The sequence below is a fragment of the Acomys minous genome (genome assembly GCF_964271855.1).
Source record: "Acomys minous genome assembly, chromosome: 12".
NCBI classification, from domain to species: Eukaryota; Metazoa; Chordata; class Mammalia; order Rodentia; family Muridae; genus Acomys; species Acomys minous.
In genome coordinates, this window is record NC_140493.1 from 4,053,221 (window position 1) to 4,077,434 (window position 24,214).

Sequence of the window (24,214 nt, forward strand, 5' to 3'; positions counted from 1 at the left end):
TTATTACTTTTGGCTGCTGAGGATTATATCCAAGTACGAAAGCAGCCATTGTGTGTGCAGTAAAGACACTGCCGGTGACTCACGTGGCTGAGAGGTCCAGGTTAAAGCACCCTTGGACTTGAGTGACCAGGGGTCATTGAGAGAGGCACTGTCTGTGCTGTTCCTCCCCCAGCATAACCTCAGCATGACCAACAAGGGTGTCAGACAGACCTGTGTTAGGAAGGTAGTCTCCAAATGCTCCAGTTCCCTTCAAAACTGCCCAGTCATGAAAGGTGGGGCAAAATTTAAAGAGCTGCCATTACCTGGTGACTGACTGAAGCGTGTGGGATTCTGGGGGCAGCAATAGAAAAGCACATAGGGTGTGAATAAATACTGTGATTTCATCTAAAAATTGTTCTGCTAAAGAAAAATACACAAGTGATAACATGCTGCTGTATCTTTTATGTACACACATATGCATATACATATTTACATACATACATACATACATACACAGAGACAGGCATACACGCATACACATATGCAAACACAAACACATACCCACAGAGTACTATGAGAAGTTGAAAAGCTGAGAAACACCCAGGAACAAAAAAAATCCCCTTAGAAAAATCAACTGTTCTCCCACAGAATGGAGTGCAGTATTTGCAAATTATATGTACTAAGAGGTTTGTCTCTAGAACATGTGAAGAATGCTGATGTCTGTCTAGAAAACCCGATTTGAAAATGGACAGAGAGCCGGGCGTGGTGGCGCACGCCTTTAATCCCAGCACTCAGGAGGCAGAGGCAGGTGGTGGATCGCTGTGAGTTCAAGATCAGCCTGGTCTACAAAGTGAGTCCAGGACAGCCAAGATAACATAGAGAAACCCTGTCTCAAAAAAAAAAAAAAAAAGAAAAGAATAGAAAAAGAAAATGGACAAAGAATCAAATAAATATTTCTCCAACCGAAACTTTAAAAATAGGATGCTGAGCTTGGTGCAGTGGTGCATGACTGTAATCCTAGCACTCTGGGAGGCAGACAGGCTGATGGAGGCCAGCCTGGTCTACAAAGTGAGTCTAGGACAGAAGGCTACACAGAGAAACCTTGGCTCAAAAAACAAAAAACAAAAGGAGGGGGGCGGTGCTGGAGAGATGGTTCAGTTGTTAAGAGCACTAGCTGATGTTCCAGAGAACCCAGATTTAGTTACCAGCACCCACATGCTGGCTAACAACCACCTGTAACACCAGTTCCAGAGGATTTGACCGCCTCTTCTGATCTCCTTGGGCATTGCACAGTATGATATACACACTTAACATGCGGAAAACATCCATATACATAAATAAAAAGAAGCTGGTGTGGTGGCGCACACCTTTAATCCCAGCACTTGGGAGGCAGAGGTAGGCAGATCGCTGTGAGTTCGAGGCCAGCCTGGTCTACAAAGCGAGTCCAGGACAGTCAAGGCTACACAGAGAAACCCTGTCTCAAAAAAACAGATAGATAGATAGATAGATAGAAAGAAATTAAATATTGGAGGGGGATGAGTCCTAAATAATGGCCAAGCTGTAAATCACCTGGGAATTATCAACCAGGACCACGGTTAAGAACTGGTATGGTGGCATATTTAATCCTAGCGCTCAGAAGGCAGAGGCAGGAGGATCGCTGGAATTCAAGGCCAGGGTGGCCATAGGAAGCTCCAGCCCAGCCAGCACAGCATGGTGAGACTCAGCACAACAGAGCCACAGTGAGACACCGCTTCACACTGCTGAGAGCCTAGGCCAGAAAACCAGGGAACAAGTCAGGGTTAGGGTGTGAAGAAATCGCAGCCTCACACTGTGTCCGCATAGAAGGCTGTCTCCTTGAACAACTAAACCTAGGTCACATGGCCCAGTAGGGCTGCTCCTCATAGGTTCCTAAGAGAATTGAAAACATGCACCCACACACAAACATGCCCATAGGTTATATTACTTATAGTAGTCAAAAGGGTTGGCTGGTGGTGGCGCACACCTTTAATCCCAGCACTTGGGAGGCAGAGGCAGGTGGATCGCTGTGAGTTCGAGGCCAGCCTGCTCTACAAAGTGAGTCCAGGGCAGCCAAGGCTACACAGAGAGACCCTGACTTGGGGGGAAAAAAAAGTCACAAGGTGGAGACAGCCCCAGTGTACACCTGTGGGTGAGTGGCTGAACAAATGTGGGTGAAAAGGAGTGGGCAGCAGCAAGGCTCACAACGCGGGTGAACTCTGAACACGCTGTAACCGTGGAAGGAGCCAGTCGCAAGAGGCCGCTTAGTATGTGGTTCCACTCGAACAAAACGTCCAGGATAAAGAAGCCATGAAGACAAGACACACAGTGGCTCCCTGGGCTAGACTGGTGGGAGCTGCTAAGGAGAAAGGCAAGAATGAATGTTCTAGAATGGATGTGATTGGCTACTTATCTGAACTGTCTGTATTTGGTTTTTTGTTTTTTGTTTTTTTTTCAATTTGTAGATGTTCTTGGAGGGTATCGAAGGCTGGCCTTCAGCTTGAGAGCCTCTCGCCTGTGCCCTGTGAGCCTGCTGAGGCGGTGTGCTGCTCTCCACGTCCCTCCACCCCTACCCTCCACCCCCTACCCCCCCACCCCTACCCACCCCCCACCCCCGCGCCCAGCACTTTAAACAGGTGGATTGTTTGGGATGGGGATTCTACTACAAAGCTTGGGAAAGTGAGTGCAGGAAGAAGGCAGCGAGGACTGGGTGGTGTAGGTTGGATTTACTGCTGGTGCCACTGAGGGCAGGAGCAAGGCAGAGGTGAGGATGCAGCCTCTGTGCCTTTGTTTCGGTTTCGTTCTTTAGGCTTTGTTTTGTTTGTTTCTTTGTTTGTTTCTTTGTTTTTTCGAGACAGGGCCTCTCTGTATAGCCCTGGCTGTCCTGGACTCGCTTTGTAGACCAGGCTGGCCCCAAGTGCTGGGATTAAAGGCGTGTGTCATACGCCCGGCCGTTGTTTTGTTTTTTTAAACTTTTTTGATTCCTTGTGAATTTCACATCCTGCAGCCCAATCCCACACATCTCCCCTTCCCTTCATTTCATATCTGTCTTCCACCCTCGCAAGCTCCTCCCTAAAAAAAAAAAAGGAAAAAGCCATCTCTCTGGGGAAGCTGCTGTGTGTCACACAGAACACCCTTTTACCCAAACAGCCTTAGTTTCAGATGTTCATTGCAATGGATCCCTGGTCTGAGGTCTCTGGCTTCTGCTATCCTCGCCTTCCCCAACACCCCCCACCCCACTCCCCCCCCAACCCCCCCAGCCCCCCCACCCCACTCCCACCCCCCCCAGCCCCCCCCACCCCCGTCAATACTGGATCCTCCCCGCAAATCCCCTCAGATCTCCTGTTGTTGTGCTGTGTGGTGGAGATCCTGCAGCAAGCTGCAGGACAGGCCCTTTCACCCACTGTGGCCTCTGTGTGCTCCAGCAGTTCATGGATGAGGTAGATGTTTGGGGTGGGCCAACTCAGAGCGCTGGATCTGGGCCTGGGTGGAAGCTCTTCAGTGGCAGAGCCACCAGGGCCAGCTCTCCTCAGGGTGGGACCAGCTCTCCCGCTCTCCCACCCTGGGGGAAGATCCTTTGGGGTTTTTTGTTTTGTATTGTTTTCTTTTTCTTTCTTTCTTTTTCTTTTTTGTTTTTACCTTTTTGAGAAACATGGTGTTGAGTGACCAAACTTTTTCTGAGGAGACATACACACACATCTACTCATCCTAGATAGGAAGCTCACAACAGACCAAAGCATGGATACCACCATAGTCCAGTTTGGTGAACTGCTCAGTCTTAACAGGGTTCCTTATTAGGAGTATGGGTGAGGACTCACTTACAGGAGCAGAAGTGACTCAAAGACAGCTGCATCGCCAAAAGTGACTCCAGCGTGAGTGACAGCTCACAAAGCTGGAAACCTGGAGCTCAGTGCTCAGCCTGCAGTTAGCTCAGTAGGTCACGGCCTGCCTCTCCACGTGTTCCAGTGTTTTCAACCTCTCAGGGCAGCTCAGCGGCTTTCTGCTTTCCCCGGCCGCTGGCCTGCTCTCAGGAGTCCTCTTCGCAGCTTTTCTTCTGTGAGAGTCCTCAGTGCAGCTTAGCCCTTTGGTCTGAGAGGGACTCTCAGCTTTTATTGCTTACACTGTCAGGAACAGGTCCTAGGGAATCCAATCAGTTTCAGGGACTTCCTGAAGCTATTTAGTTATTCCAAAGATCCAGAGTTCAGTTCCCAGCAACCACATGGTGGCTCACCATCATCTATCCTGGGATCTGATGCCCTCTTCTAGCCTGCAGGTGTACATGCAGATAGAGCACTCATGCAGTAAATAAATATTTTTAAAATATATATCTTTTTTTAAAAAGTGCCAGGCATGAACCTACTACTCACATGTACATGCAGCCAAAACACTCATTTGCATAAAATAAAAATAATCTTAAAGTTGCATGAGGTTTTTTTGTTTTTGTTTTGGTTGGTTGGGTGGGTGGGTGGATTTTTGAGACAAGGCTTCTCTGTGTAACCCTGGACTTAGTTTGTAGACGAGGCTGACCTTGAACTCACAGAGAATTGCCTGCCTCTGCCTCTCAAGTGCTGGGATTAAAGGCGAGCACCACCACCGCCCGGCCAGCATGAGAAGTCTTTAAGCTGCATGTTTAGCATGTTGAGGTTCTGAGAGTAACTCATAAGCACTTTAAAAAGTGAGGGGGGTAGGATGTGGGGCTGGAGAGATGGCTCAGCAGTTAAGAGCACTGTCTGCTCTTCCAGAGGTCCTGAGTTCAATTCCCAGCAACCACATGGTGGCCCACTCTGTACTGGGGTCTGGTGCCCTCTTCTGGAACACTGATGTACATGCAGCTAGAGCACTATTTTTACATAAAGTAAAAATAGATAAATAAAATAAAAAGGGAGTGGGAAATGCCTTCAGAAGGTAGACACTGAAAACAGACAGGAAGGTGACAATCAAGACGGAACTGGCTTTGTCAGGGGTGGGCAGCTCTCTGCTCGAATGGGTAATGAGTTGGGGGGAGGGATTCCTTTTGTTGTTTTGAGGCAGAGTCTCACATGTAGCCCTGGCTGGTCTGGAACTCAGTGCGTACATAGCTCGTAGAGATCGACCCTCCTGCCTATGCCCTGGAGCGCCGGGATTAAAGATGTGTGCCGCCATGCCTGGTGAAAGGTTTCTTCTAAGGCTACAAAAATGTCCTGTCAGGTTAGAGGGGATCCCTGCTGCTGGGGAAACGGGACGGGCGGCTGACAGAAGTTTGAGACGAGTGGAGAAGAATCTCAAGAGTGAGAGAGCAGTTCCAGCTGGGGGCCTTGACGCATAGCTCGGGGCCCACAGCACAGCTACAGGGGCCCCTTTGGTTGGGGCAGAGAAAGTGAGAAAAGTAGGTAAACAAAAGCCGGGGACAGGAGTGAGTATCTGTCCTTTCCTGTCCCTCTCCCATTCCCTGCGGGAAGGACACTGCTCGGGATATTCCCGCCAGTGGACCTGGGGTCTCCTGCCACCAGCTACAGGGGCTTTTCAAAACTGGGCTCAGTCTAGGCTTGGCTTGTGCATCCCTGGGGTCCCACAGCTAGGGAGGTGGGAAGGTAGGAGGGACAGGAGTTCAGGCCAGCTCAGCTACTGCAGACACTAAAGACATGTAGGAAGAGATAGGAGATGATGGATGGATGGATAGATAGATAGGGAGATAATGGATGATGGGTGGCTAGGTAGACAGATGGGTAGGCAGAGCTTACTTTCTCGGACAGTGATAAACTGATCTTTCCCTCAGTCCTGGCGAGCTCTGTTCTGGGCAGGTGATCCTCACGCTGTGCGGTAACCGGGATGGTAGAGCGCCCAGCCCTTGATCCTTTGATTCCCCAGCACTGCAAAAGCAAAAGCAAAACAAACAAACAAACAAACAAGCAACAAAAAAAACCCCAAGCTTGATTCTCAAGCGTTTTGCTGTGTGACATAGTTGCTCTTAGGCCTGTGACAAGATGGAAACGTGACCGGCAGGAAGTGGCAGGAAGACCCCCCTCTGCCTTCCTGCGCTGTGCTAGAAGTGAGAGTTGTGAGAGTTTACTTCATTCACCTAAAAATAAGCTCAGTGGGCTGGAGAGATGGCTCAGAGGTTAAGGGCACTGACTGCTCTTCCAGAGATCCTGAGTTCAATTCCCAGCTACCACATGGTGGCTCACAACCATCTGTAATGTGATCTGATGCCATCTTTTGGCCTGCATGTGTACGTGCCGATAGGGCACTCATATACACTAAATAAATAAGTCTTTAAAAAAGTAAGTTCAGTGAAACGGCTTAACCCTGGTAAAGGCATTTGACACTAAGCCTGACAGCCTGAGTGTGATCTCCAGAAAGCTTGTGGTGAAGGAGAGAGCTGACGACGCCCAAAGGCTGTCCTCTGTCTTCCACACGTGCATCCTCACTTGTGCACATACACACACATGCGCGCACACACACCAGATAGATAGATAAATAGGTAAATAGATAGATGGATAGATGTAAAGACATATTTTGCTGAGATGGTTTGCTAGGTGGAGACACGTGCCACCAAGCCTGTTGGCCTGAGTTTGATGCCTGGGACCCACACGGTGTAAGACAAGAAACAGCCACTTTGGGTCTGACTTTCACACATGCAGCAAAAGGAAAACGTGTGTACACACAGAGACAAAAATAACAGTAACAACAACAACAGAGCCTACGTAGGCCCTTAACCCCAGCACTCCAGAGGCAGGCAGAGCTCTTGAGTTCAAGGCTAGCCTGGTCTACACAGCAAGCTCCAAACCTGCTAGGGTTATATAGTCAGACCTGTCTCAAAACAAATGCAAATAATGAAAAACCAAAGTGAAATAAAAATGTAGGAAATAGCAGACGTGATAACATGTTTTATGAAAAATAACTATACACTCTGAAACAAAGAAGTGGACAGAGTCAGTGTCTTCAAGTTTCGCAAATTCAGTGTCTGACTTGGTAGAAAGCAGCGAGATCTTCGTATCTGCTTCTGTGTCTGTCTGTTGTGTCGTGGGCAGCGCTCTTCGGGAAGTGCCTCTGGGCACACTCGTGTCTTACTGCTGTGAAAGTCGTTGTGATCTCGGGGGCTCCTTGGCAAGGCTCCTGGGTCCCCAGGCCACTCTTTGAGAGTTACCATCCTAGAACAGCGCAGTGGGAAAGAGCCCTCTCCTTCTGGAGAGGCTCATCGCCTGAAGCCTCAGCCACGACACTGCAGCGCCGGGCTGGGCTGCGCCTCTGCCTTCTGCTCCGAGGTTTCCCCTTCTCCTTGGCTCGCTGGGCTGGCTCTTGGCTGGCCTTCGGGGAGTGGGGCCTCGCCTGCTTGGCTGCTGAGCCCTGGTGTGTGGTCCTGTAACTAAGCCCATTGTGTGGCTCCCCTTCCGTCCCCCCACCTCCAGCAGCTGCTATTTTTGTTATTTTGCCTTGGACTGAGATCTCTGAGAGCTGAGATGCGGATGATCAGGAGCTAATGGTGCCCCGCCCTGCACAGTAGGGTGGGCCCAATCCTGCCGTACGCTGGTTTGGAGGAACCCATGGAAAGATTTGGAGGGAGGGTACAGTAGGTGTTCCTGCAGAAAAACCATTGTGTCTCTGGACCAGAGCGGGGAAGGGGGCGGGGCACTGGGGGTACCCTTGTCTGCCTGTCTTTCCCTGGGGAAGGGGTGAGTCTGGTTGGAATTCTTAGCTACTTTGGGCCAGGTCTTCCCCTGTCCCTGCTCACACCCTCTGCAGCCCAGGGACACTCTCAGCTTGTGTGTGCCTGCCGTGGGTGGGAAGGTGGCTGTTGACAAGTGGACTCCTGGGTGTGACAGGCCAGATTCCGAGAGCAGCTGGCAGGGAGCTGAACTGGCTGGTGTCATGGACAGTTCTTTAATTTAAGAAAGTCCCTGTCGCCTCTGCCTCCCTGCAGCTGCCCTCTCCTCCTGCCCCTGGCTTCTCTCCCAGGAGGATTGTTGGGGGAACAGCTGGGAAGTGAGGGCCTCCTCAGGGCCAGAAGGTCTTGGCTGATGGCCCACGTGAGGACAGATAGAGACCAGGAGACCAGGCTTTGCACATGGACGCGCACGTGCGCGCACGCGTGTGTGTGTGTGTGTGTGTGTGTGCGCGCGCGCACACACATACACAGGCACACATGTACGCAAGGGGATGGAACACAAACCCTCTACTTTTCCTTTCTGACCAAAGGCCAGTACAGCAAGATCTCTTGAGATGCAGAAACTTCTGCCTGTCCTAGCCTTCCAGGGCTGAAGACTTAGTGCTTTGCTTGCACGGGGCCTGGCTTGGGATTGGGAGATGAAGGTTCATTGAGAAAAGTCCCCGGGTTACCCAGGCATTTCTCTTTTTGCTTGTGGCAGGGTCCTCTGTAGTCCGGACTGGCCTGGTTCTCCCATTCCCCGCCCCCCTCTTCCAGCCACTGGGCTTTAGGCATGAGCCACCGTTCAGTTAGTTTCCGTTTTTACTTCGCTTGCTTGGTTTTGGTTTTCATTATCTTGCTGCTTTTTATTTTTATTTACTTTTATTTTATTTTAGTTTTAGTTTTTGAGTTATAGTTTAGTTATAGTTTCTCTATAGCTGTGTCTGTCCTGGAACTCACACTGTAGACCAGGCTGGCCTCGAACTCCCAAGTGCTGCAGTTAATAGTGTGCTCTGAAGGCCTGTTTTGTAGGCTGTGTAAGAGCGCCATGTTCCTTGCCCTTCTCTCTTGCGTACGCGCGTGCTCCCCCCCCCCCCCTCTCTCCTGGAGAGACGGCTCAGAGGTTAAGAGCATTGTCTGCTCTTCCAGGGGTCCTGAGTTCAATCCCCAGCAACCACATGGTGGATCACAGCCATCTGTAATGTGATCCTGATGCCCTCTTCTGGCCTGCAGGTATACATGAAGACAGAACACACTCATGTATAAAGTAAATAAATCTTAAAAAAAAAAGGGGGGGGGGGAAGCCGGGCGTGGTGGCACACGCCTTTAATCCCAGCACTCGGGAGGCAGAGGCAGGCGGATCGCTGTGAGTTCGAGGCCAGCCTGGTCTACAAAGTGAGTCCAGGATAGCCAAGGCTAACACAGAGAGACCCTATCTCGAAAAACCAAAAAAAAAAAAAAAAAAAAAAAGGGGGGGGGAGGGAGGGCTGGAGAGATGGCTCAGTGGTTAAGAGCATTGCCTGCTCTTCCAAAGGACCTCGGTTCAGTTCACAACTGTCTGTAACCCCAAGATCTCACACTGTCACACCAAAGCACATAAATTAAAGTTAAATAAAAAATGTTCAAAAAAAAAAAAAAGACAGGGTCTCACTCTAGTCCCAAGCTTGCGTGCTGTATCTCACTGCGTATCCGAGGTTCTCCTTAACTCCCCGCAGAGCCAGCGTTGCCTCAGCGTCAAGGGTACATGTGTGAGCCACACCCCTGGCTGCCCAGACACTCCTTAGGCAGGTTCCCCCTGCTGCCTGCCTGAGAGCTTTCTGCTTGCCCTCCCTTCCTCCCTCCCCACTGTGGTCACTTCCCCTGTAAATCAGGCAGAAGCTTCCAGTTCAAGTTAATAGTTTCCGAACTCAGCCACCTCAGAGCCTCACACAAGGGTGTTTGAAGCCTGGGCCATCCTGGGATCCAAGCCTGGGTTTTCCCCAGCAACTGGGAGGAGGAGAGCACTTAGCCGGGCGTGGGGTGGGGAAAGACTTACGCTGCCTTTGTTTAATGTGACCCATCATGGGAAGACTTCCTGTTTGGGTTTGGCTTAGAGCTGGAGGTAATAAGCCTGTCGCAGTGCATTCTGGTATTCCCTAGAGGGCCACAGGAAGTTTCTTTGAAAAATCTTTCAGTTTTTAAAGAATAAATGCCTCTCGCTATGTGTCCCAGGCTGGCTTTGAACTCATGACACGTCCACCTGAGCTCCTAAGTGTTCCAGGCTTGTGGCATCACACCTGGCTTCTCTTATAAACCTTCAGCTCCAGGGCCTTCAAGGCATCAGGATGTTAAGTTGTTTCTCACCAAGCCTGTCAACCTCGGCCCACATGCTAGAAGCCAAGAACCAACTCATACAAGTTATCTATCCACTACCCAGACCTCCAGGTATGAGATGTCCTCAGGCACACATACTCTAACACAGACACACAAGTGTAATAAATATAATAAAAACATACTTTGCTTGCCTTCTGGCCCCACACATATGTGTAGACACAGGTGCAGACGCCATCCTCCCCACTACCAAGTTTGAATGCAGGCTTTTCCTGTGGCTCCTCAGGAATAGCCTGACCGCTTCCTGCTCTCTGATGTGAAGCCACTGGCTCCATCCTGAGTCGGCCATGGCCTCTAGAGAAGGGTACACCAGCATTTCTCCCACAGTGGGGATGAATCACACTTCTCCTTGAGGCGACACTTGCAGAGAGGGCTGCAGGAGAGACTGTCACTCTCAGGTACCGGCTCAGACACTCCAAGTCTCCAGGACGTCCCCATGGGACCCTGCCTCTGCATCAGTAGGGGTTCATACGTGGAGAGAGCGGTAGTGGCCGCCTTTGGGATGTGTTGTCCCCACCTCAACATGTAAACGTCCTGTGGCCTCAGGCCCTGGCCCTCGTGTCCGCTTGAGATGCTTCTTTATGGTTTTATGAAGGGACATCCTGGTAAATAACCTTTGTCATCCTTTTGGGTGTTGTCGTCACGTGCCGAGCCCAGCTGTTGGGCCTCCCCTGGCGTTGCCTTATAATCTGGACGCTGGGCCCTGCCCTATTGATCCCGCTGCCTTCACTCTCCTTCCCAGTGCACAGACGTGTGCATGCGTGCCACCTGCTCCTCCCCGGGGGTTGCTGTGGGGCAAACAAAGTGCAGGGGTGAGGGGAAAAGAGCACGGGGGGGGGGGGGGGGAGGGGAAGAGCACAGAGGGGAGGGGAAAACTGGTGATCACTGTCATCCAGAGCCACAGACTGGAGCAGGGGGGTGATATCCAGACCTCCGGGTACGAGATGTCCTCAGGCACACGTACTCTCACACAGACACACAAATGTAATAAATATAATAAAAATGTACTTTGCTTGCCTTCTGGACCCACACATGTGTGTAGACACAGGTGCAGACGCCATCCTCCCCACCACCAAGTTTGAATGCAGGCTTTTTCTGTGGTTCCTCAGGAGTTCAGGGGTGAGGGCAGAACTGTTGAGTGGTGAGTGTTACCTGAGGCCTTTTGAGTCAGCCCTTACGTTTCTGTATGGGAAGGGAAATAACTTATTAAAATTGTTTTCATTTTTTTCCCCAGGCCCCCATTTCTAAATATATCAAATGAGATAATGTCAAGAGCAATCAAGTTATACTCAGCTCATTTCACAATTTTAAAATAATAAAGGACTTTAATTTTTTTTTAAAGCAGCAGAGAAATGACTCCTTTTGTAAAAATTTATATATTATGTATACAGTACTCTGGCTGCAGGTACACCTACAGGCCAGAAGAGGGCATCAGATCTCATGATAGATGGCTTTGAGCCACCATATGGTTGCTGGGAATTGAACTCAGGACCTTCGAATGAGCAGTCAGTGCCCTTAATCTCTAAGCCACGTCTCCAGCCCAGGACTTTAATTTTTTACAGATTTATTATGTTTATTTTATTCATATAAGTGTTTCTGTCTCTCAACCCCTGCCCCCAGAGTCAGGGTTTCTCTGCGTAACAGTGCTGGCTGTCCTGGACTCACTTTGTAGACCAGTCTGACCTCAAACTCATAGAGATCCACCTGCCTCTGTCTGCTGGGATTAAACGTGTACACCACCACACCCAGCAAGTGTTTTTCTTTAGTCGTGTAAGTGTACCACAGGTGTACAGAATGCCCTTGGAGGTCAATAGAAGGTGATGAACCCCACAGGTACCTGTGAGCTCTCATGTGGGTGCTGGGAACTGAACCCTAGTCTTCTACAAGAGCAGCAAATCAGCCATTTCTCCAACTGGCAGGACTATATATTTTTGTGGAATGTTAAAAATGAGTATTACCTGGCTAGTGGTGGCGCATACCTTTAATCCCAGCACTCAGGAGGCAGAGGCAGGTGGATCGCTGTGAGCTCAAGGCCAGCCTGGTCTACAAAGCGAGTCTAGGACAGCCAAGGCTACACAGAGAAACCCTGTCTGAAAAAAGAGGGGAAATACATAGTTCTTCCTTTTCTGTTTTCAGAAGCTCCTGCCCACTATGGAAGGCATGTATACACTAAGAAGAAAGACTTCTTGGGCCTGGGGTTGTAGCTCAGTGGCAAAAAGCCTGCCCGGCATGCCCTAAGGCCCCTGGCACTGCCCTTCCTCCCCCCCCTCCCGCCCCCCAAAAAAACAGATAGTCTTCTCTTTTTGCCTGTTATTCCTGGCCTCAGAACTGCTAGCTGACTCCTTTCTAGTGTATAAGGCAGAGCCCCGGGAAGACTGGGCCTGCCCTGTGCTGACAAGCTAGGGGAGGTCCTCAGAGGACAGAGCAGGCCAGACTAGGCGCCCTGCACCTAAGACCCCAGTGTAGGGGCCTGGAACTCAGGCTCGCTGTCCTCGAGCCCACAGCAGGCTTTGTGCTGCCTGCTCAGCCCGTGGTCCTGTCCGGAGTGTCCAGTGAGCTCGTGCTGGACACTGGATCCTCCCTCATCGTGTCCTCCAGCTGCCCTTTGTACTGAGTAGCTCCCCTCTCCGCCCCCCTTCTTCAGCCAGGCAAGTAGTTCTCTGCAGTTAGCGTCTGAACCGGGTCGGCCCAGCGGCCAGGCGCTGGGAATCGCATACAGCAGTCTGTGCCAGGGCTGGCCAGAGCTTGCGGGCAAGTTGTTCTATGTAGCTGACAGTAAGGCTTGGGTGTGTACAGCTGAGACCACAGAAGAAGGGGCCATCCATGCCTGTCCAGCGTGCTGTGTGCACTAGCCGTGTGACTGCAGCAAGATCTTTTATGCTGAGAGCTGGTAACCCCAGCCAAGGTTGTCTGAGAAACTGAGGCAAGGGCACAGAGGAGAGTGCACACAGAGTAGATGTGGTGTGTGCCAGGGCAGCTAGTCCTGGATCTGCTCTCAGCTACAAGCGTTGAGAATAGCATTTGTCTCCTCCTATGGTCCTGAGGCTTTAAAGACTGCAGGTGCTAAAGCATCACATGGGACGGCGGGGGCCACCTTAGGGCTAGTGACCTCTGCTGGAAGCTGGGGTCCTTGGTGCTGCCTCTCTCTTCTGTTCAGATGCTTCTCCCATCTCTCCCATCCTGGGCTTTCACCTAGACCTAGTGCAGGCCTTAGTGCCTCATGCCTGGTGTTGTCTACCTTGTCCGTTAGGTAGAAGCTTTGAAAGCAAAAAGGCAGGGCTCTCAACTCACACCTATGCCCCTGCGCCTGGCACACAGCCAGATCCCACCATGTACTGGGGGCCTCGGGGGTGGGGGTGGGGGCATCACTGATATCACTCCCCTGTTTCTTTACAGGTGAAGCGACCAATCTGGCTGCCAGAGTGAAGGAGCCAGCCTGGTGAGGGACAGAGACTGACCGGTGAGGGGCCTGGGACCTGTGTATGCTGGCGATAGGGACTGGAGAAGGGGCTGGGGACGAGAGAGGCAGCACCGTGCCGCACTGTGGAGGAAAGCAGGGGTTCAGATGCAGAGAGGCTCCTTCTTCTGTAATCCAAAATCTATTTCCCTTTTATGGGGGCTTTAATTGGGCAAGGAGGAAGCAATGGTGCTGTCAGTGGAGGTTAGGGGCCCGCACCCCCTCCTGCTAAGGTCCCCTATTTGTGTTATATCCACTGCTTCAGTGTCACCGTGCCCAAAACACCTGAGAGAAGGGTTTAGTTTGGCTTTCAGAAAGGAAGTGGCTTTGTCTATGGTGTTGAGAGTGTGAGGTAAGAACCATTTGCAACCTACTGGCCAGGAAGCTGGGAACGTTAGCTTAGAGACGGAGCTACACCCTCCGAAGGTCCTAAAGATTGCAGCCACCACCAGGCAGGGATTGAGTGCTCAAGGTGAACCACGGGGGATGCCTCAGATTGAAGCTATAGTGATGGGACTCAGATGACACATGAAGGCTTGCCATTTCAAGTAACAGCAACAGCAAGAGCCTCGCTGATAGGAGGAGCTCGTAGCTCGGTGCCCGTCAGAGCTCTGCTGTGTGCCTGTGTGGTCCAGGGTGGACGAGTCTTTAACTGTCCCCTGCATGCCAGATCACACAGAGACAGTGTGAGCTTGGGCAGGGAAGTAAGCACTGTCCCCTTGTGCTAGGAAGCTAACAGCCTCGGGCAGGGGACCATTATAGAACTGCCAGAAGCCGCATCAGGGCCTAAACAGGGCTCTCATGCCCAGGAACAACAGAAAGACGTGGCCAAGCCGAGAGGCACGTGGCATCAAGAGGGTACCAGCAGAGAAGTCAGCTGGCCCACTGGGCCTTCGGTGGCAGTGTTTGAAGCTCTCTCAGGGTGCCTGGGTCTTCTGGAGCCAGAAGAGCGAGCGTTGAAGGCTTCCTGCTGTGTCCAGAAGACAAAGCATAGCTTCTGTGTGGCTGTGGGAACTGAACCCGGGTCCTTTGGAAGAGCAGCCAGCGCTCCTAACCGCTGAGGCATCTGCTCAGCGCATCTTGACTTTTCAGATCCCCTTGGCTGATTTACGTGTCAGCAGTGAGTGAGCTTAGCTGAAGTTGCCGTTACTTTGTAACTAGGGACATTGAGTCCTTGCCGGTTTGTGACAGATCCTAGCAGAGATTTTGGGCTGTAGGCCTCCAGTGCAGGATGTGTGCAAGAGCTGGGCTTTCTGTAGCACAGCCTCTCTCCCAAGATAGGAAGAGTAAACAAGAGTCGCCCAGCTTGACCTTGAGTTGTTGCGTTGTCACAAGTGTAGCAGAGGTCACCAAAGAGTTTTGTCACACACACCACCCCGCCTTACTTCTCTTCTTGCCTGCGAGTAGCCTGCCAGGGCTTCCCTCTCTCGTTCCCAGGGCCTGACACCCAAGGCCATGGACCAGCCTGCCGGAGGCACTGGAAACCTGAGGCCAGTGGCTGGCGACAGTAGCAGCATGGAGCTCAGCACCTGCCAGGAGCTTCTGCACCGACTCCGGGAGCTGGAGGTATGCAGTGGAGATAGGGTGGGGCCGAGGTGCTGGGCAGAACCCTGGGAGTCGGGGCTGCCCACCCCTGAGCTCCGTGTGTAGCTAGGAAAGTTCCCCTGGGGAAGCACCTCCTGCCTCTTCTCTCTCCAGCTCAGGTGGCAGCCAAGAGATGAGCTTTCTTACACCCCAAGTGTCTTTTTTCCCTACCTTTATGGCCCTCTTGGCTCCAGGGACTGAGGTGGGGTCTGTAGAGACGGCTAGATAAAACAGTCAGATGACGCCGGGCCCAGGCCGACCTCGTCCGTTCTGCCTCCCTATCTCCCACGGTTACGAATGGGCCTCACAGTTTCCCCCTTTTCACCTCACCCCTGTAGGCAGAGAATTCAGCGCTTGCCCAGGCCAATGAGAGCCAGCGGGACACTTACGAGCGCTGCCTGGATGAGGTCTGTGGGTGTGCCGAAGGCCGGTGCTGGGGTGGGGGTGGGGAGGTCCAACTTGTCACCTCAGCTCCCCGATCACTCTGTCCTCAGGTTGCCAACCATGTGGTGCAGGCACTGCTGAACCAGAAGGTGAGTGGATTCAGGAAGTGTCTCGCGCCCCCACCCAACTGCTCCACCGTAGCTAGACCGAGGGTATAGTCAGGAGGCCCTGCCCTAGGATTCCAGAGGCCTGCTCAGCCAAGCCTCCGTGAGGAACTAGAGGAGAGGGATTGGGGGAGCTCCCTATCACCCCTCCACTCTCCCCCCCCCCCCCACTGCTAGGTAAGGGCGGGTCTCTGAGCTGTGGGAACTTTGATTTGGACTCAGTGCCTTCCCTCAGCCTGAGCCTAGCTGGTTTCTTGAGGCTGTGATGGCCTTCAAAGCAGTCCTGACACTGAGCCTCAGTGGCCTTGAGATGTTTTCTGTGGATCACTGTGACTTCAGGGTCTTCCATGTCTCACATGGGCCTTATTTGGACATGGTCTTCTCTAGGAGGGAGGAAGCCAGCTCGATAGCGACTGGCCTTTACCATCCATTAGGGTAGTAAACCCGGAGGACTCTCCCCGAGGCTGTAGCCGGGAATACAGCTGGCTGGGGCGGGAAGTCAGGTCATGTTCGTTGTCCTTCTCCTGCCTCCTCACCTTTGCTTCCTGTTCCTCCTGGGTGGACAGGACCTGCGGGAGGAGTGTATCAAGCTGAAGAGGAGGGTGTTTGACCTGGAGCGGCAGAATCAGATGCTGAGCGCATTGCTGCAGCAGAAGCTGCAGCTCACGACCGGCTCTCTCCCTCAGGTGGGCAAAAAGGCTCCCTCAGGTGGGCAAAGGCTCTCTCCCTCAGGTGGGCAAAGGCTCTCTCCTTCAGGTGGGCAAAGGGCCTCGTTGGCATCGGCACTGTCCACTTCACGTCGTAGGAGCAGGGTGTGATCTGTCCTCAACACAGGGCCTGTGGCGGTGCAGGGAAGGCCTCCCCAAACTAACAGGCTTTCATGTTAGCTGTGGGAAAACTCTTGAGTTGCTTACAAACTTAGCTGCCTCCCTGTTTCCAGGTTCTCCCTACTCAGCTGGGCAGCATTTTTTGTTGTTGGAGGAGGAGGAAAGGGTCTTACTCTGCAGCCCTGGCTGGCCTCTAACTTGAGGCAATCCTCCTGCCTCAGCTACCCAAGTACTGAGATCATAAGCACGGCCCGCACTCCCAGTTTGCCCATTTTTACTGACAGAGAAAGTTTGAATCTGCTCCTGCCTTGCGTGGGGAGTTGGGTGGAGACTGCAAATGTAGTTATTTCCAGCTCCCTAGAGGCCTCTGTGGCCACTGACGTGGCTTCTTCCTAGCCAGGGACAGGGCAGGGCTAAGCATAAGGAGCCAAAGCTTCATGTCACAGAGAGGACAAGGAAGGCACTTGACCCTGGTAATGGAGTGTGGGTGGTTGTACATCCTGGCGTCCACCTTGCTCCTTCTCAGGCACCGGACCCCGCCTGCCCTGGGAATGCTGGGAGGCTCTGGGAATGAGTATTGGGTTCATTTGTCATAGATGTCACTCTGTCAGGAACTCCAAGGATGGAGTAAGAACAGAGACGAGAGCGGCCTGGAAGTCGGGGAGAGAGCAGCAGGTTGCTTCTGCGGCAGACAGCACCTTCCTCCATTTTGACAAGGAAAGTAGTAGGTTAGCAGGGAGCAGCGGAGCTGTCTGAATAATCCAGCCTGGTGTCTGATTCCTCAGGAGCCGGATCCCAGGCAGCAGAGGAGACCCTGTGGGAGTCAGAACCCCTGAGGCTCCCTCATGTCAGAGACTGGTCAGCGGACAGAGAGCAGCCTTAAGTCGCTTTTTTTATTTATTATTTATACAGTGTTCTGCCTGCAGGCCAGAGGAGGGTGTGTTGTGAAGCCACCATGTGATTGCTGGGAATTGAACTCAGGACCTTTGGAGGAGCAGACAGTGCTCTTAACCTGAGCCATCTCTCCAGCCCAAGTCGCTTTTTTTTTTTTTAAACCTAAATGATCTCTGGGACCACTGAGGCTTTGGTCCAGTAGGTCTCTCCTCCAGGGTACACCATGATGCAGTGGAAAATTAAAAACCTTGGCCTCAAGCAAACTGGGCTTGGCTTTCTAACTGAACTGCCCTTTTAGCTGAGTGTGACCTTGGGCAAAGTATCAAACTATATAAACTACAGGCTTTCCCCTTATAAATGGGCACAAAAAGACTTACGTTCCACAGCCTTGCAAGGATTAAATGAGATAATACATAGTGCTCGGTTCACAGTAAGGCAGTAAGTGGTATCAGTGCGGTATTTTTAATGTGACTCCCAGGGTGTGCTTCGATAGGTTGAAAGCTCCATTGAGCAGACAGTCATTAAACTGTCTTTGTGAGCCACACCTTTGCCAACACCTGAGGAACTGAGCCTAATCCCAAGCCCTGTGGGCATTCCTGTGTAGGCCCTGTGGGGTCCTGGAAGGCTAGGACCACTAAGAGGCATTCAGTGGACAGCCATGCTACCGCGTGGCAGCGCTGCTATCCCAGGGTGCTGGATCGGGGCAGCTAGCCCTCAGAGGACTAGGAGGCCTGAGGAGATGGCTTATTCCAGGGTAAAATACTTGTTGGGCAAACGTTAGGGCTTGTGTCTAGTCCCCAGCACCTCACGAACGTAAAGTGCTGGACACGATGCTCTGCACTTACAACCTAAGCTCTGAGGAGAGGGAGACGGGACAGTGTCTAGGGCTCACCGGCCGGCCAGCCCCAGGTCCCAGTGGTGAACCCTGTCACAGGAAAACAAGGCAGTTGCTCCCAAGAACAAGCTCCTACATGCACACTTGAGTGCCTGTGAATACTCTTGTGCATGGGTGCGTGCAGGGACACACAGACACACACACACACAGACACACACACCAAGGTTCCTGTAGGGAAAGGACATTGGACCCGTGTGGGGTGGGAAGGAGACTGACAGGAGCCTCCAGATGGCTGCGGAGAAGGAATTCCCCCATGGAAGGAACACGGAGAGGGTGGCGTTGCTTTCAGCTTGGTTAGATGAGGGATGTGTGAAAGGATGGTGAGAAACAAACGCTGGAGCTGCTGTATGGAGGAGGCCACAGGCTAGAGAGGCAGGAGAGCCACAGCAGACAACGGGCTGGCAAAGGAAGCTTCGCTGCACAGAAATACTTTAGGAAAAGGATGTGTTAGCTTCCTTGTGCAAGACTAAAAAGCCACTGAACAAGGTCAAGGGGGACTCGTTGGAATGCCAGGCACTGTCCGGGCCAGACGTGGGAAGATCTGGGCTGCGAATGGCCAAAGGTGAGGCCCAGATGCCACAGAGGTTTGAGGGTTGTGAGGGACAAGGGTGAGTACAGGGTGAAGCTGACTCAGCCCCATTCAACATGCAGAAACTCAAATTATCAAGGACTAAGTGATGTGGCAAACATAGGAAGGGCGTTACACACTCCTCATATAATCCTTTTTTTTTTTTTTTTTTTTTTTTGGTTTTTCGGGACAGGGTTTCTCTGTGTTATCTCGGCTGTCCTGGACTCACTTTGTAGACCAGGCTGGCCTCGAACTCACAGTAATCTGCCTACCTCTGCCTCCCGAGTGCTGGGATTAAAGGCGTGCGCCACCACTGCCCGGTTCCTCGTATGATCTCGAGAGTAAGTGCTTCACATGAGACAACCGGGGAACACAGGACGACTGCACACTGTCTCTGCCTCTGTGTGTGTGTCTATCTGTCTGTCTCTGTCTGTCTGTCTGTCTGTCTGTGTGATTTTGCAGAGGGCCTGTTAGTGTCCTTTTGCTAAGTGCAAAGTGGTGAACAAGGGCATGCCCCTGTGCCTGGCTTTTTGTTGTTGCTGTTGTTGGAGACAGGGTGTCTCTGTGCAGCCCTGGCTGTCCTGTGCTCACTTTGTAGACAAGGCTGGCCTGGAACACACATCAGTCCGCCTCGGCCTCCCAAGTGCTGGAATTCCAGTCATGCGCCACTGCACCTGGCTGGCCTTCATTTTCTGTCTCCGCATCCTCAGATCCCAGGTGGGATCTATAAGGGAAAGCAGAGTGCTGGCTCCAGGACAGACTGGGTCAAACCTGCTGCTGTCCTCTGCCTGGACGTCCAAACCCTTTGTGTTAATCTATTTTCGTGCCTCCCAGACCTGGATTAGCCCCAGATTGTCTGTTCTCAGGCTTACCTCATCGTCACAAGGGCAACAGTGAGATATCCCTGGAGGGACACTGTGGGTCACAACGCCTGGCTCTGTGAAGGGGGCGGTGACAACTATGCAACTCTCCACTCTTTCTGCAGATCCCACTTACCCCACTCCAGCCACCATCAGAACCAGCAGCCTCGCCGTCCCCAAACGCTGCTGAGGGACCAGCCACCTCACTGCCTTTAGGACACTGTGCTGGACAAAGAGAGGTAGGAGGAGTGGACACTGGGGTTTGTGTCTTACCAGGTCTCAGGGGGAGGGCTGCCCAGGTTGGAAGTGTGAGCCCCCAGCCGGCAGCCTCATACCAAGAAAAACAGGCCCACCCCTCCCATCTGCCGTGGCCTGCAAGCACATGCGTGACGTCATGCAGCAGGAGTCACAGCGCACGCTTGCAGACTCTCGCATGCCTGGCACTGACTCTGCAGGACACCTTGGGGCTCTTTCATTTTAGGAGGCCAAACATAATCGCTGTCCTGTCTCACTGCTGACACCAGGAAAGCTAGAGGTCAAGTGGCTTTGCTGAAGGTCACGTGAACGAGGTAGAAGTACACTTGATACACTCTGGCTCCAGAGCACATGCAGTTAAACCACTGCACAAGAAAGGGCTGAGTAACACTGCAGGTCCCCCCTGCCGGCGTTTCTGCCTGCCGGGTCAGCTCTCTGACTGGGGAAGGCCTGGGCTTGCCTGCCATGAGTGACTTAGGTCTCAGCTATGATACACCCTCTTTTTGAACTTCTTTCTGGAGCCAGAAAAACAGGCAGACCCTCCCTCCATCCTAGAACAACCACAGAAGTCAGAGCTGTAGCTGGTCAGTATGGCGGTGTAAAGAGGAGCAGGGATGGGAGGCTGGGGGGGGGAGGAGGGGGGAGGGGACGGGACCCAACCACTCTTGAATGTGAGGTTAAGACATGAGCCGAGCTAAGCAGGGCTCAGCGATCCTTGAGGAAGCCGAACCATCATAGCCCAGGTGCTGTAGATTCGCTTGTGGGACAGACCCGGCCAGGCTAGAGTGTTCCTGGCGTACTTTCAGGAATATGTTTTTATCTTACGGCCTCACGTGCCGGCCGCACAGGCTCCCCCTCAAGCCTTTTCTTCTCCCAGGTGTGTTGGGAGCAGCAGTTGCGCCCAGGAGGCCCAGGCCCCCCAGCCACTCCACCCCCAGCGCTGGATGCCCTGTCCCCGTTTCTTCGGAAGAAAGCTCGGATTTTAGAGGTGCTGCGAGCCTTGGAAGAGACTGACCCTTTGCTTCTGTGTTCATCCGCCACCCCCCGGCAGCCCACAGGCCAGGGCCCTGGCTCCCCGGAGCCCATCAACGGCGAGCTCTGTGGTCCACCGCAGCCTGAACCCTCACCCTGGGCACCCTACCTGCTGCTCGGCCCTGGGAGCCTGGGAGCGCTGCTGCACTGGGAGCATCTGTTAGGAGGCTCTGGGGAAGAAGGCGTCAGACAACCCTGGGCTCCTAGCAGGGCCCCCCCAGCCGCCCAGGGCCCCTGCTCTGCCTCACACTGTGCTCCGGGCAGCAGCTCCTCGTCTTCTTCTGATGAAGCAGGTGACCCCAACGAGGCCCCCAGCCCCGACACCCTGCTAGGTGCCCTGACCCGCAAACAGTTAAACCTGGGCCAACTCCTTGAGGACACAGAGACTTACCTCCAGGCTTTCCTGGCTGGGGCTACAGGCCCTCTCAATGGCGACCACCCAGGTTCTGGGAAGCCATCTTCACCAGACCCAGGACCCCCACAGGTATCCAAGTCCAAAGGCCTCCCAAAGTCAGCTTGGGGTGGGAGCACCTCAGAGGCCACCAGGCTGGGCTTTGGTGCTACCTCAGAGGGCCAGGGGCCCCTTCCGTTCCTCAGCATGTTCGTGGGTGCAGGGGATGCCCCACTGGGCTCACGGCCTGGTCATCCCCCCTCTTCATCTCAGGTGAAAAGCAAGCTCCAAATTGGGCCCCCTTCTCCCGGGGAAGCCCAGGGACCCCTTCTGCCCTCTCCAGCCAGAGGTCTCAAGTTTCTCAAGCTGCCTCCACCCTCAGAGAAGGTCCCCAGCCCAGGAGGTCCCCAACTCAGCCCCCAGCTACCCCGGAGTTCTCGAATTCCTTGTCGCAACAGCGGCTCAGATGGTAGCCCCTCCCCGCTGCTGGCCCGCAGGGGTCTCGGTGGAGGAGAGCTGTCCCCAGATGGGGCACAGGGCCTGCCCGGCAGCCCTTCACCCTGTTCCGCAATACCAGACTCTGTGCAGCTCAGACCCTCCCAGTCAGCCATGTCCACTGCATTGTCTCCAGGATCAGTAGTGTCTCCCTGCCTTGAGAGCATCCTGGACCTTTCCCGGAGCACCTTTAGGGGCTCTTCCCCAGAATCACCTCCATCCCCGCTGCAGGTACCCACTTACTCACAACTGACTCTGGAGGTACCCCAGACCCCTGAGGTCCTCAGGAGCCCTGGGGCCCCCAGCCCTGGCCTCTCAGAGTCCTGTCCCTATGGGAGTTCCCAGGAGAAGAGTCTGGACAAGGCAGGGTCTGAGTCTCCCCATCCCAGCCGCAGGACCCCAAGCGGCTCATCCAAGAAGCCTGGCCAGGCATCAGGGCGGCGACCTGGTGAACCTAGCCACACACCTCTTCGGGACAGATTGGCAGCCCTTGGGAAATTAAAGACAGGCCCCGAGGGGCCTCTGGGTCCAGAAAGGAACGGAACGCCAGTCCGGCCTAGTACCGAGAAGGCCAGGGCCCTAGGGCGGTCAGGTGAGAGTACTGGAGACATGCCTCCAGCCACGAGGCCTCTCGAACAGCCGGAAGCTAAGGGCGTCTTGCGGGGAGCAGTGGCCTTAGGCACAAGCAGCCTGAAGCAGCCAGAACCGGGACTTACGGAAGCTGGTGCTAGAGTCTACTCCTCCCACTCCATGGGAGCGCGAGTGGATCTGGATGCCGTCTCGCCGAGGAGCTGCCTCACCAAAGTAGAGCTGGCCAAGAGCCGGCTAGCGGGGGCCCTGTGTCCCCAGGTGCCACGCACGCCTGTAAAAGTGCCAACCTCAGCCCCTAGCCTGAGCAAGCCCAAGAGCCCTCACAGCAGCCCAACCAAGTTACCCTCCAAGTCACCCACCAAGGTGGTTCCCCGCCCTGTGGCACCAGTAGGCACCAAGGAGCCCTCCAAGCCAGACAAAGGGAAGGGCCCTCCTTGGGCGGATTGCGGCAGCACGGTTGGCCAGCCTACATCCCCAGTACCCGGCCCCGCCGATCCGAGCCAGGGCTCAGAAGGGCCAGCCCCACACTCGGCCATCGAGGAGAAGGTAATGAAAGGCATCGAGGAAAACGTGTTGCGCCTTCAAGGTCAGGAACGGGCTCCAGGCTCCGAACCCAAACACCGCAACACCAGCAGCATTGCGAGCTGGTTCGGCCTTAAAAAGAGCAAGCTGCCGGCTCTGAACCGCCGCGCAGAGGCTACGAAGAACAAGGAAGGGGCTGGTGGGGGCTCCCCGCTCCGGAAAGAAGTCAAGACGGAAGCCCGGAAGCTGGAGACTGAGAGCCTCAACATCTCCAAGCTGATGGCGAAGGCGGAAGACCTACGTCGGGCACTGGAGGAAGAGAAGGCTTACCTGAGCAGCAGAGCCCGCCCGCGGCCTGGGGGCCCTGCCACGGTGCCCAACCAAGGCCTGGGGCAGATGCAAAGCCAGCTGGCCGGCATGTATCAGGGCGCAGACAGCTTCATGCAGCAGCTGTTAAACAGGTGAGGGCCTGAGACAGCATGCTGGGTCTCCCTGAGAGTTGGGGCTTCCCAGAGGCCAAGGGGCATACAGTGCCACTAAGACATCTGAGCTGGTGACCTGGCTGAAAAGGAAGGTTAGGACTCAGAATTAGAGTTTACACCCTGTCTACTACTCACCGGCTGGCTGGTGTCTGGCCCAGCAAGACTAACTCTTTTGACATATTACGTCCCCCACCTCATGTCTGCCCCCTGCAGCCCCTCAGATGCCTGCATACACTAAGTAAGCCAATGCCGGTGAAAGTCCACCTCAGGGAAGCGCCAAAGAAGAGCCCCTTTGACTCCTGCCACTAGGGGTGTCGGTGGTGTAGGGAAGGGGACCCACTTAACAGGCTTTACCCTGCCTAGGCCAACTGGGTAAAAAGGCTGAAGGACTGAGGCCCCGAGACAGGCGTTCATTTTGAGCTACCGTGTCCTCAGAAATCTCAGGGCGGCAGCCCTGGACTGCAGAGCCCTGAGTGTAAATTGGCCTGCCAGTGAGCTAGGGTATGGTGACCCCAAGAAGATTTGAAGGTGGGCTCCCTTGCTCTTCCCTGCCCCTCCTGTTTCTCTACTTCCCCTGACCCCCTCCCAGCCCCTCCCCCTCCCCCCATCGTGCCTGTCATAAGCTTCAGGAGGTGTCCTTCTCCCCAGGATGGGCAGCAGTGGTCCCTCTCGAAGGCCAGCACCATTGGAGGGTTCGTGGCTGGTACATAGTCTGTTTTACATCACTAATTAAAGGTGTATCCAAGGCGAACTACTTTAGCTTTTTGAGACAGGGCTACTCTGCGTAGCCCTGGCTGTCCAGGACTCAATGATATAAAACCAGGC

The 24,214-nt window shown here is 53.6% G+C and overlaps 1 protein-coding gene across 1 annotated transcript in view; it reads left to right on the forward strand.

The window, feature by feature from the left end:
* NCKAP5L (NCK associated protein 5 like) overlaps positions 1-24,214 on the forward strand; it is a 39,124-nt gene that overhangs the window by 12,184 nt on the left and 2,726 nt on the right. Inside the window, exons 2-7 of the mRNA XM_084803174.1 lie at positions 13,385-15,011; positions 15,368-15,436; positions 15,524-15,562; positions 16,144-16,263; positions 19,747-19,860; positions 20,754-23,368. Coding sequence (XP_084659300.1) covers positions 14,901-15,011; positions 15,368-15,436; positions 15,524-15,562; positions 16,144-16,263; positions 19,747-19,860; positions 20,754-23,368 — 3,068 coding nt within the window. The 5' untranslated portion in view covers positions 13,385-14,900. The remainder of the gene's footprint in view (positions 1-13,384; positions 15,012-15,367; positions 15,437-15,523; positions 15,563-16,143; positions 16,264-19,746; positions 19,861-20,753; positions 23,369-24,214) is intronic.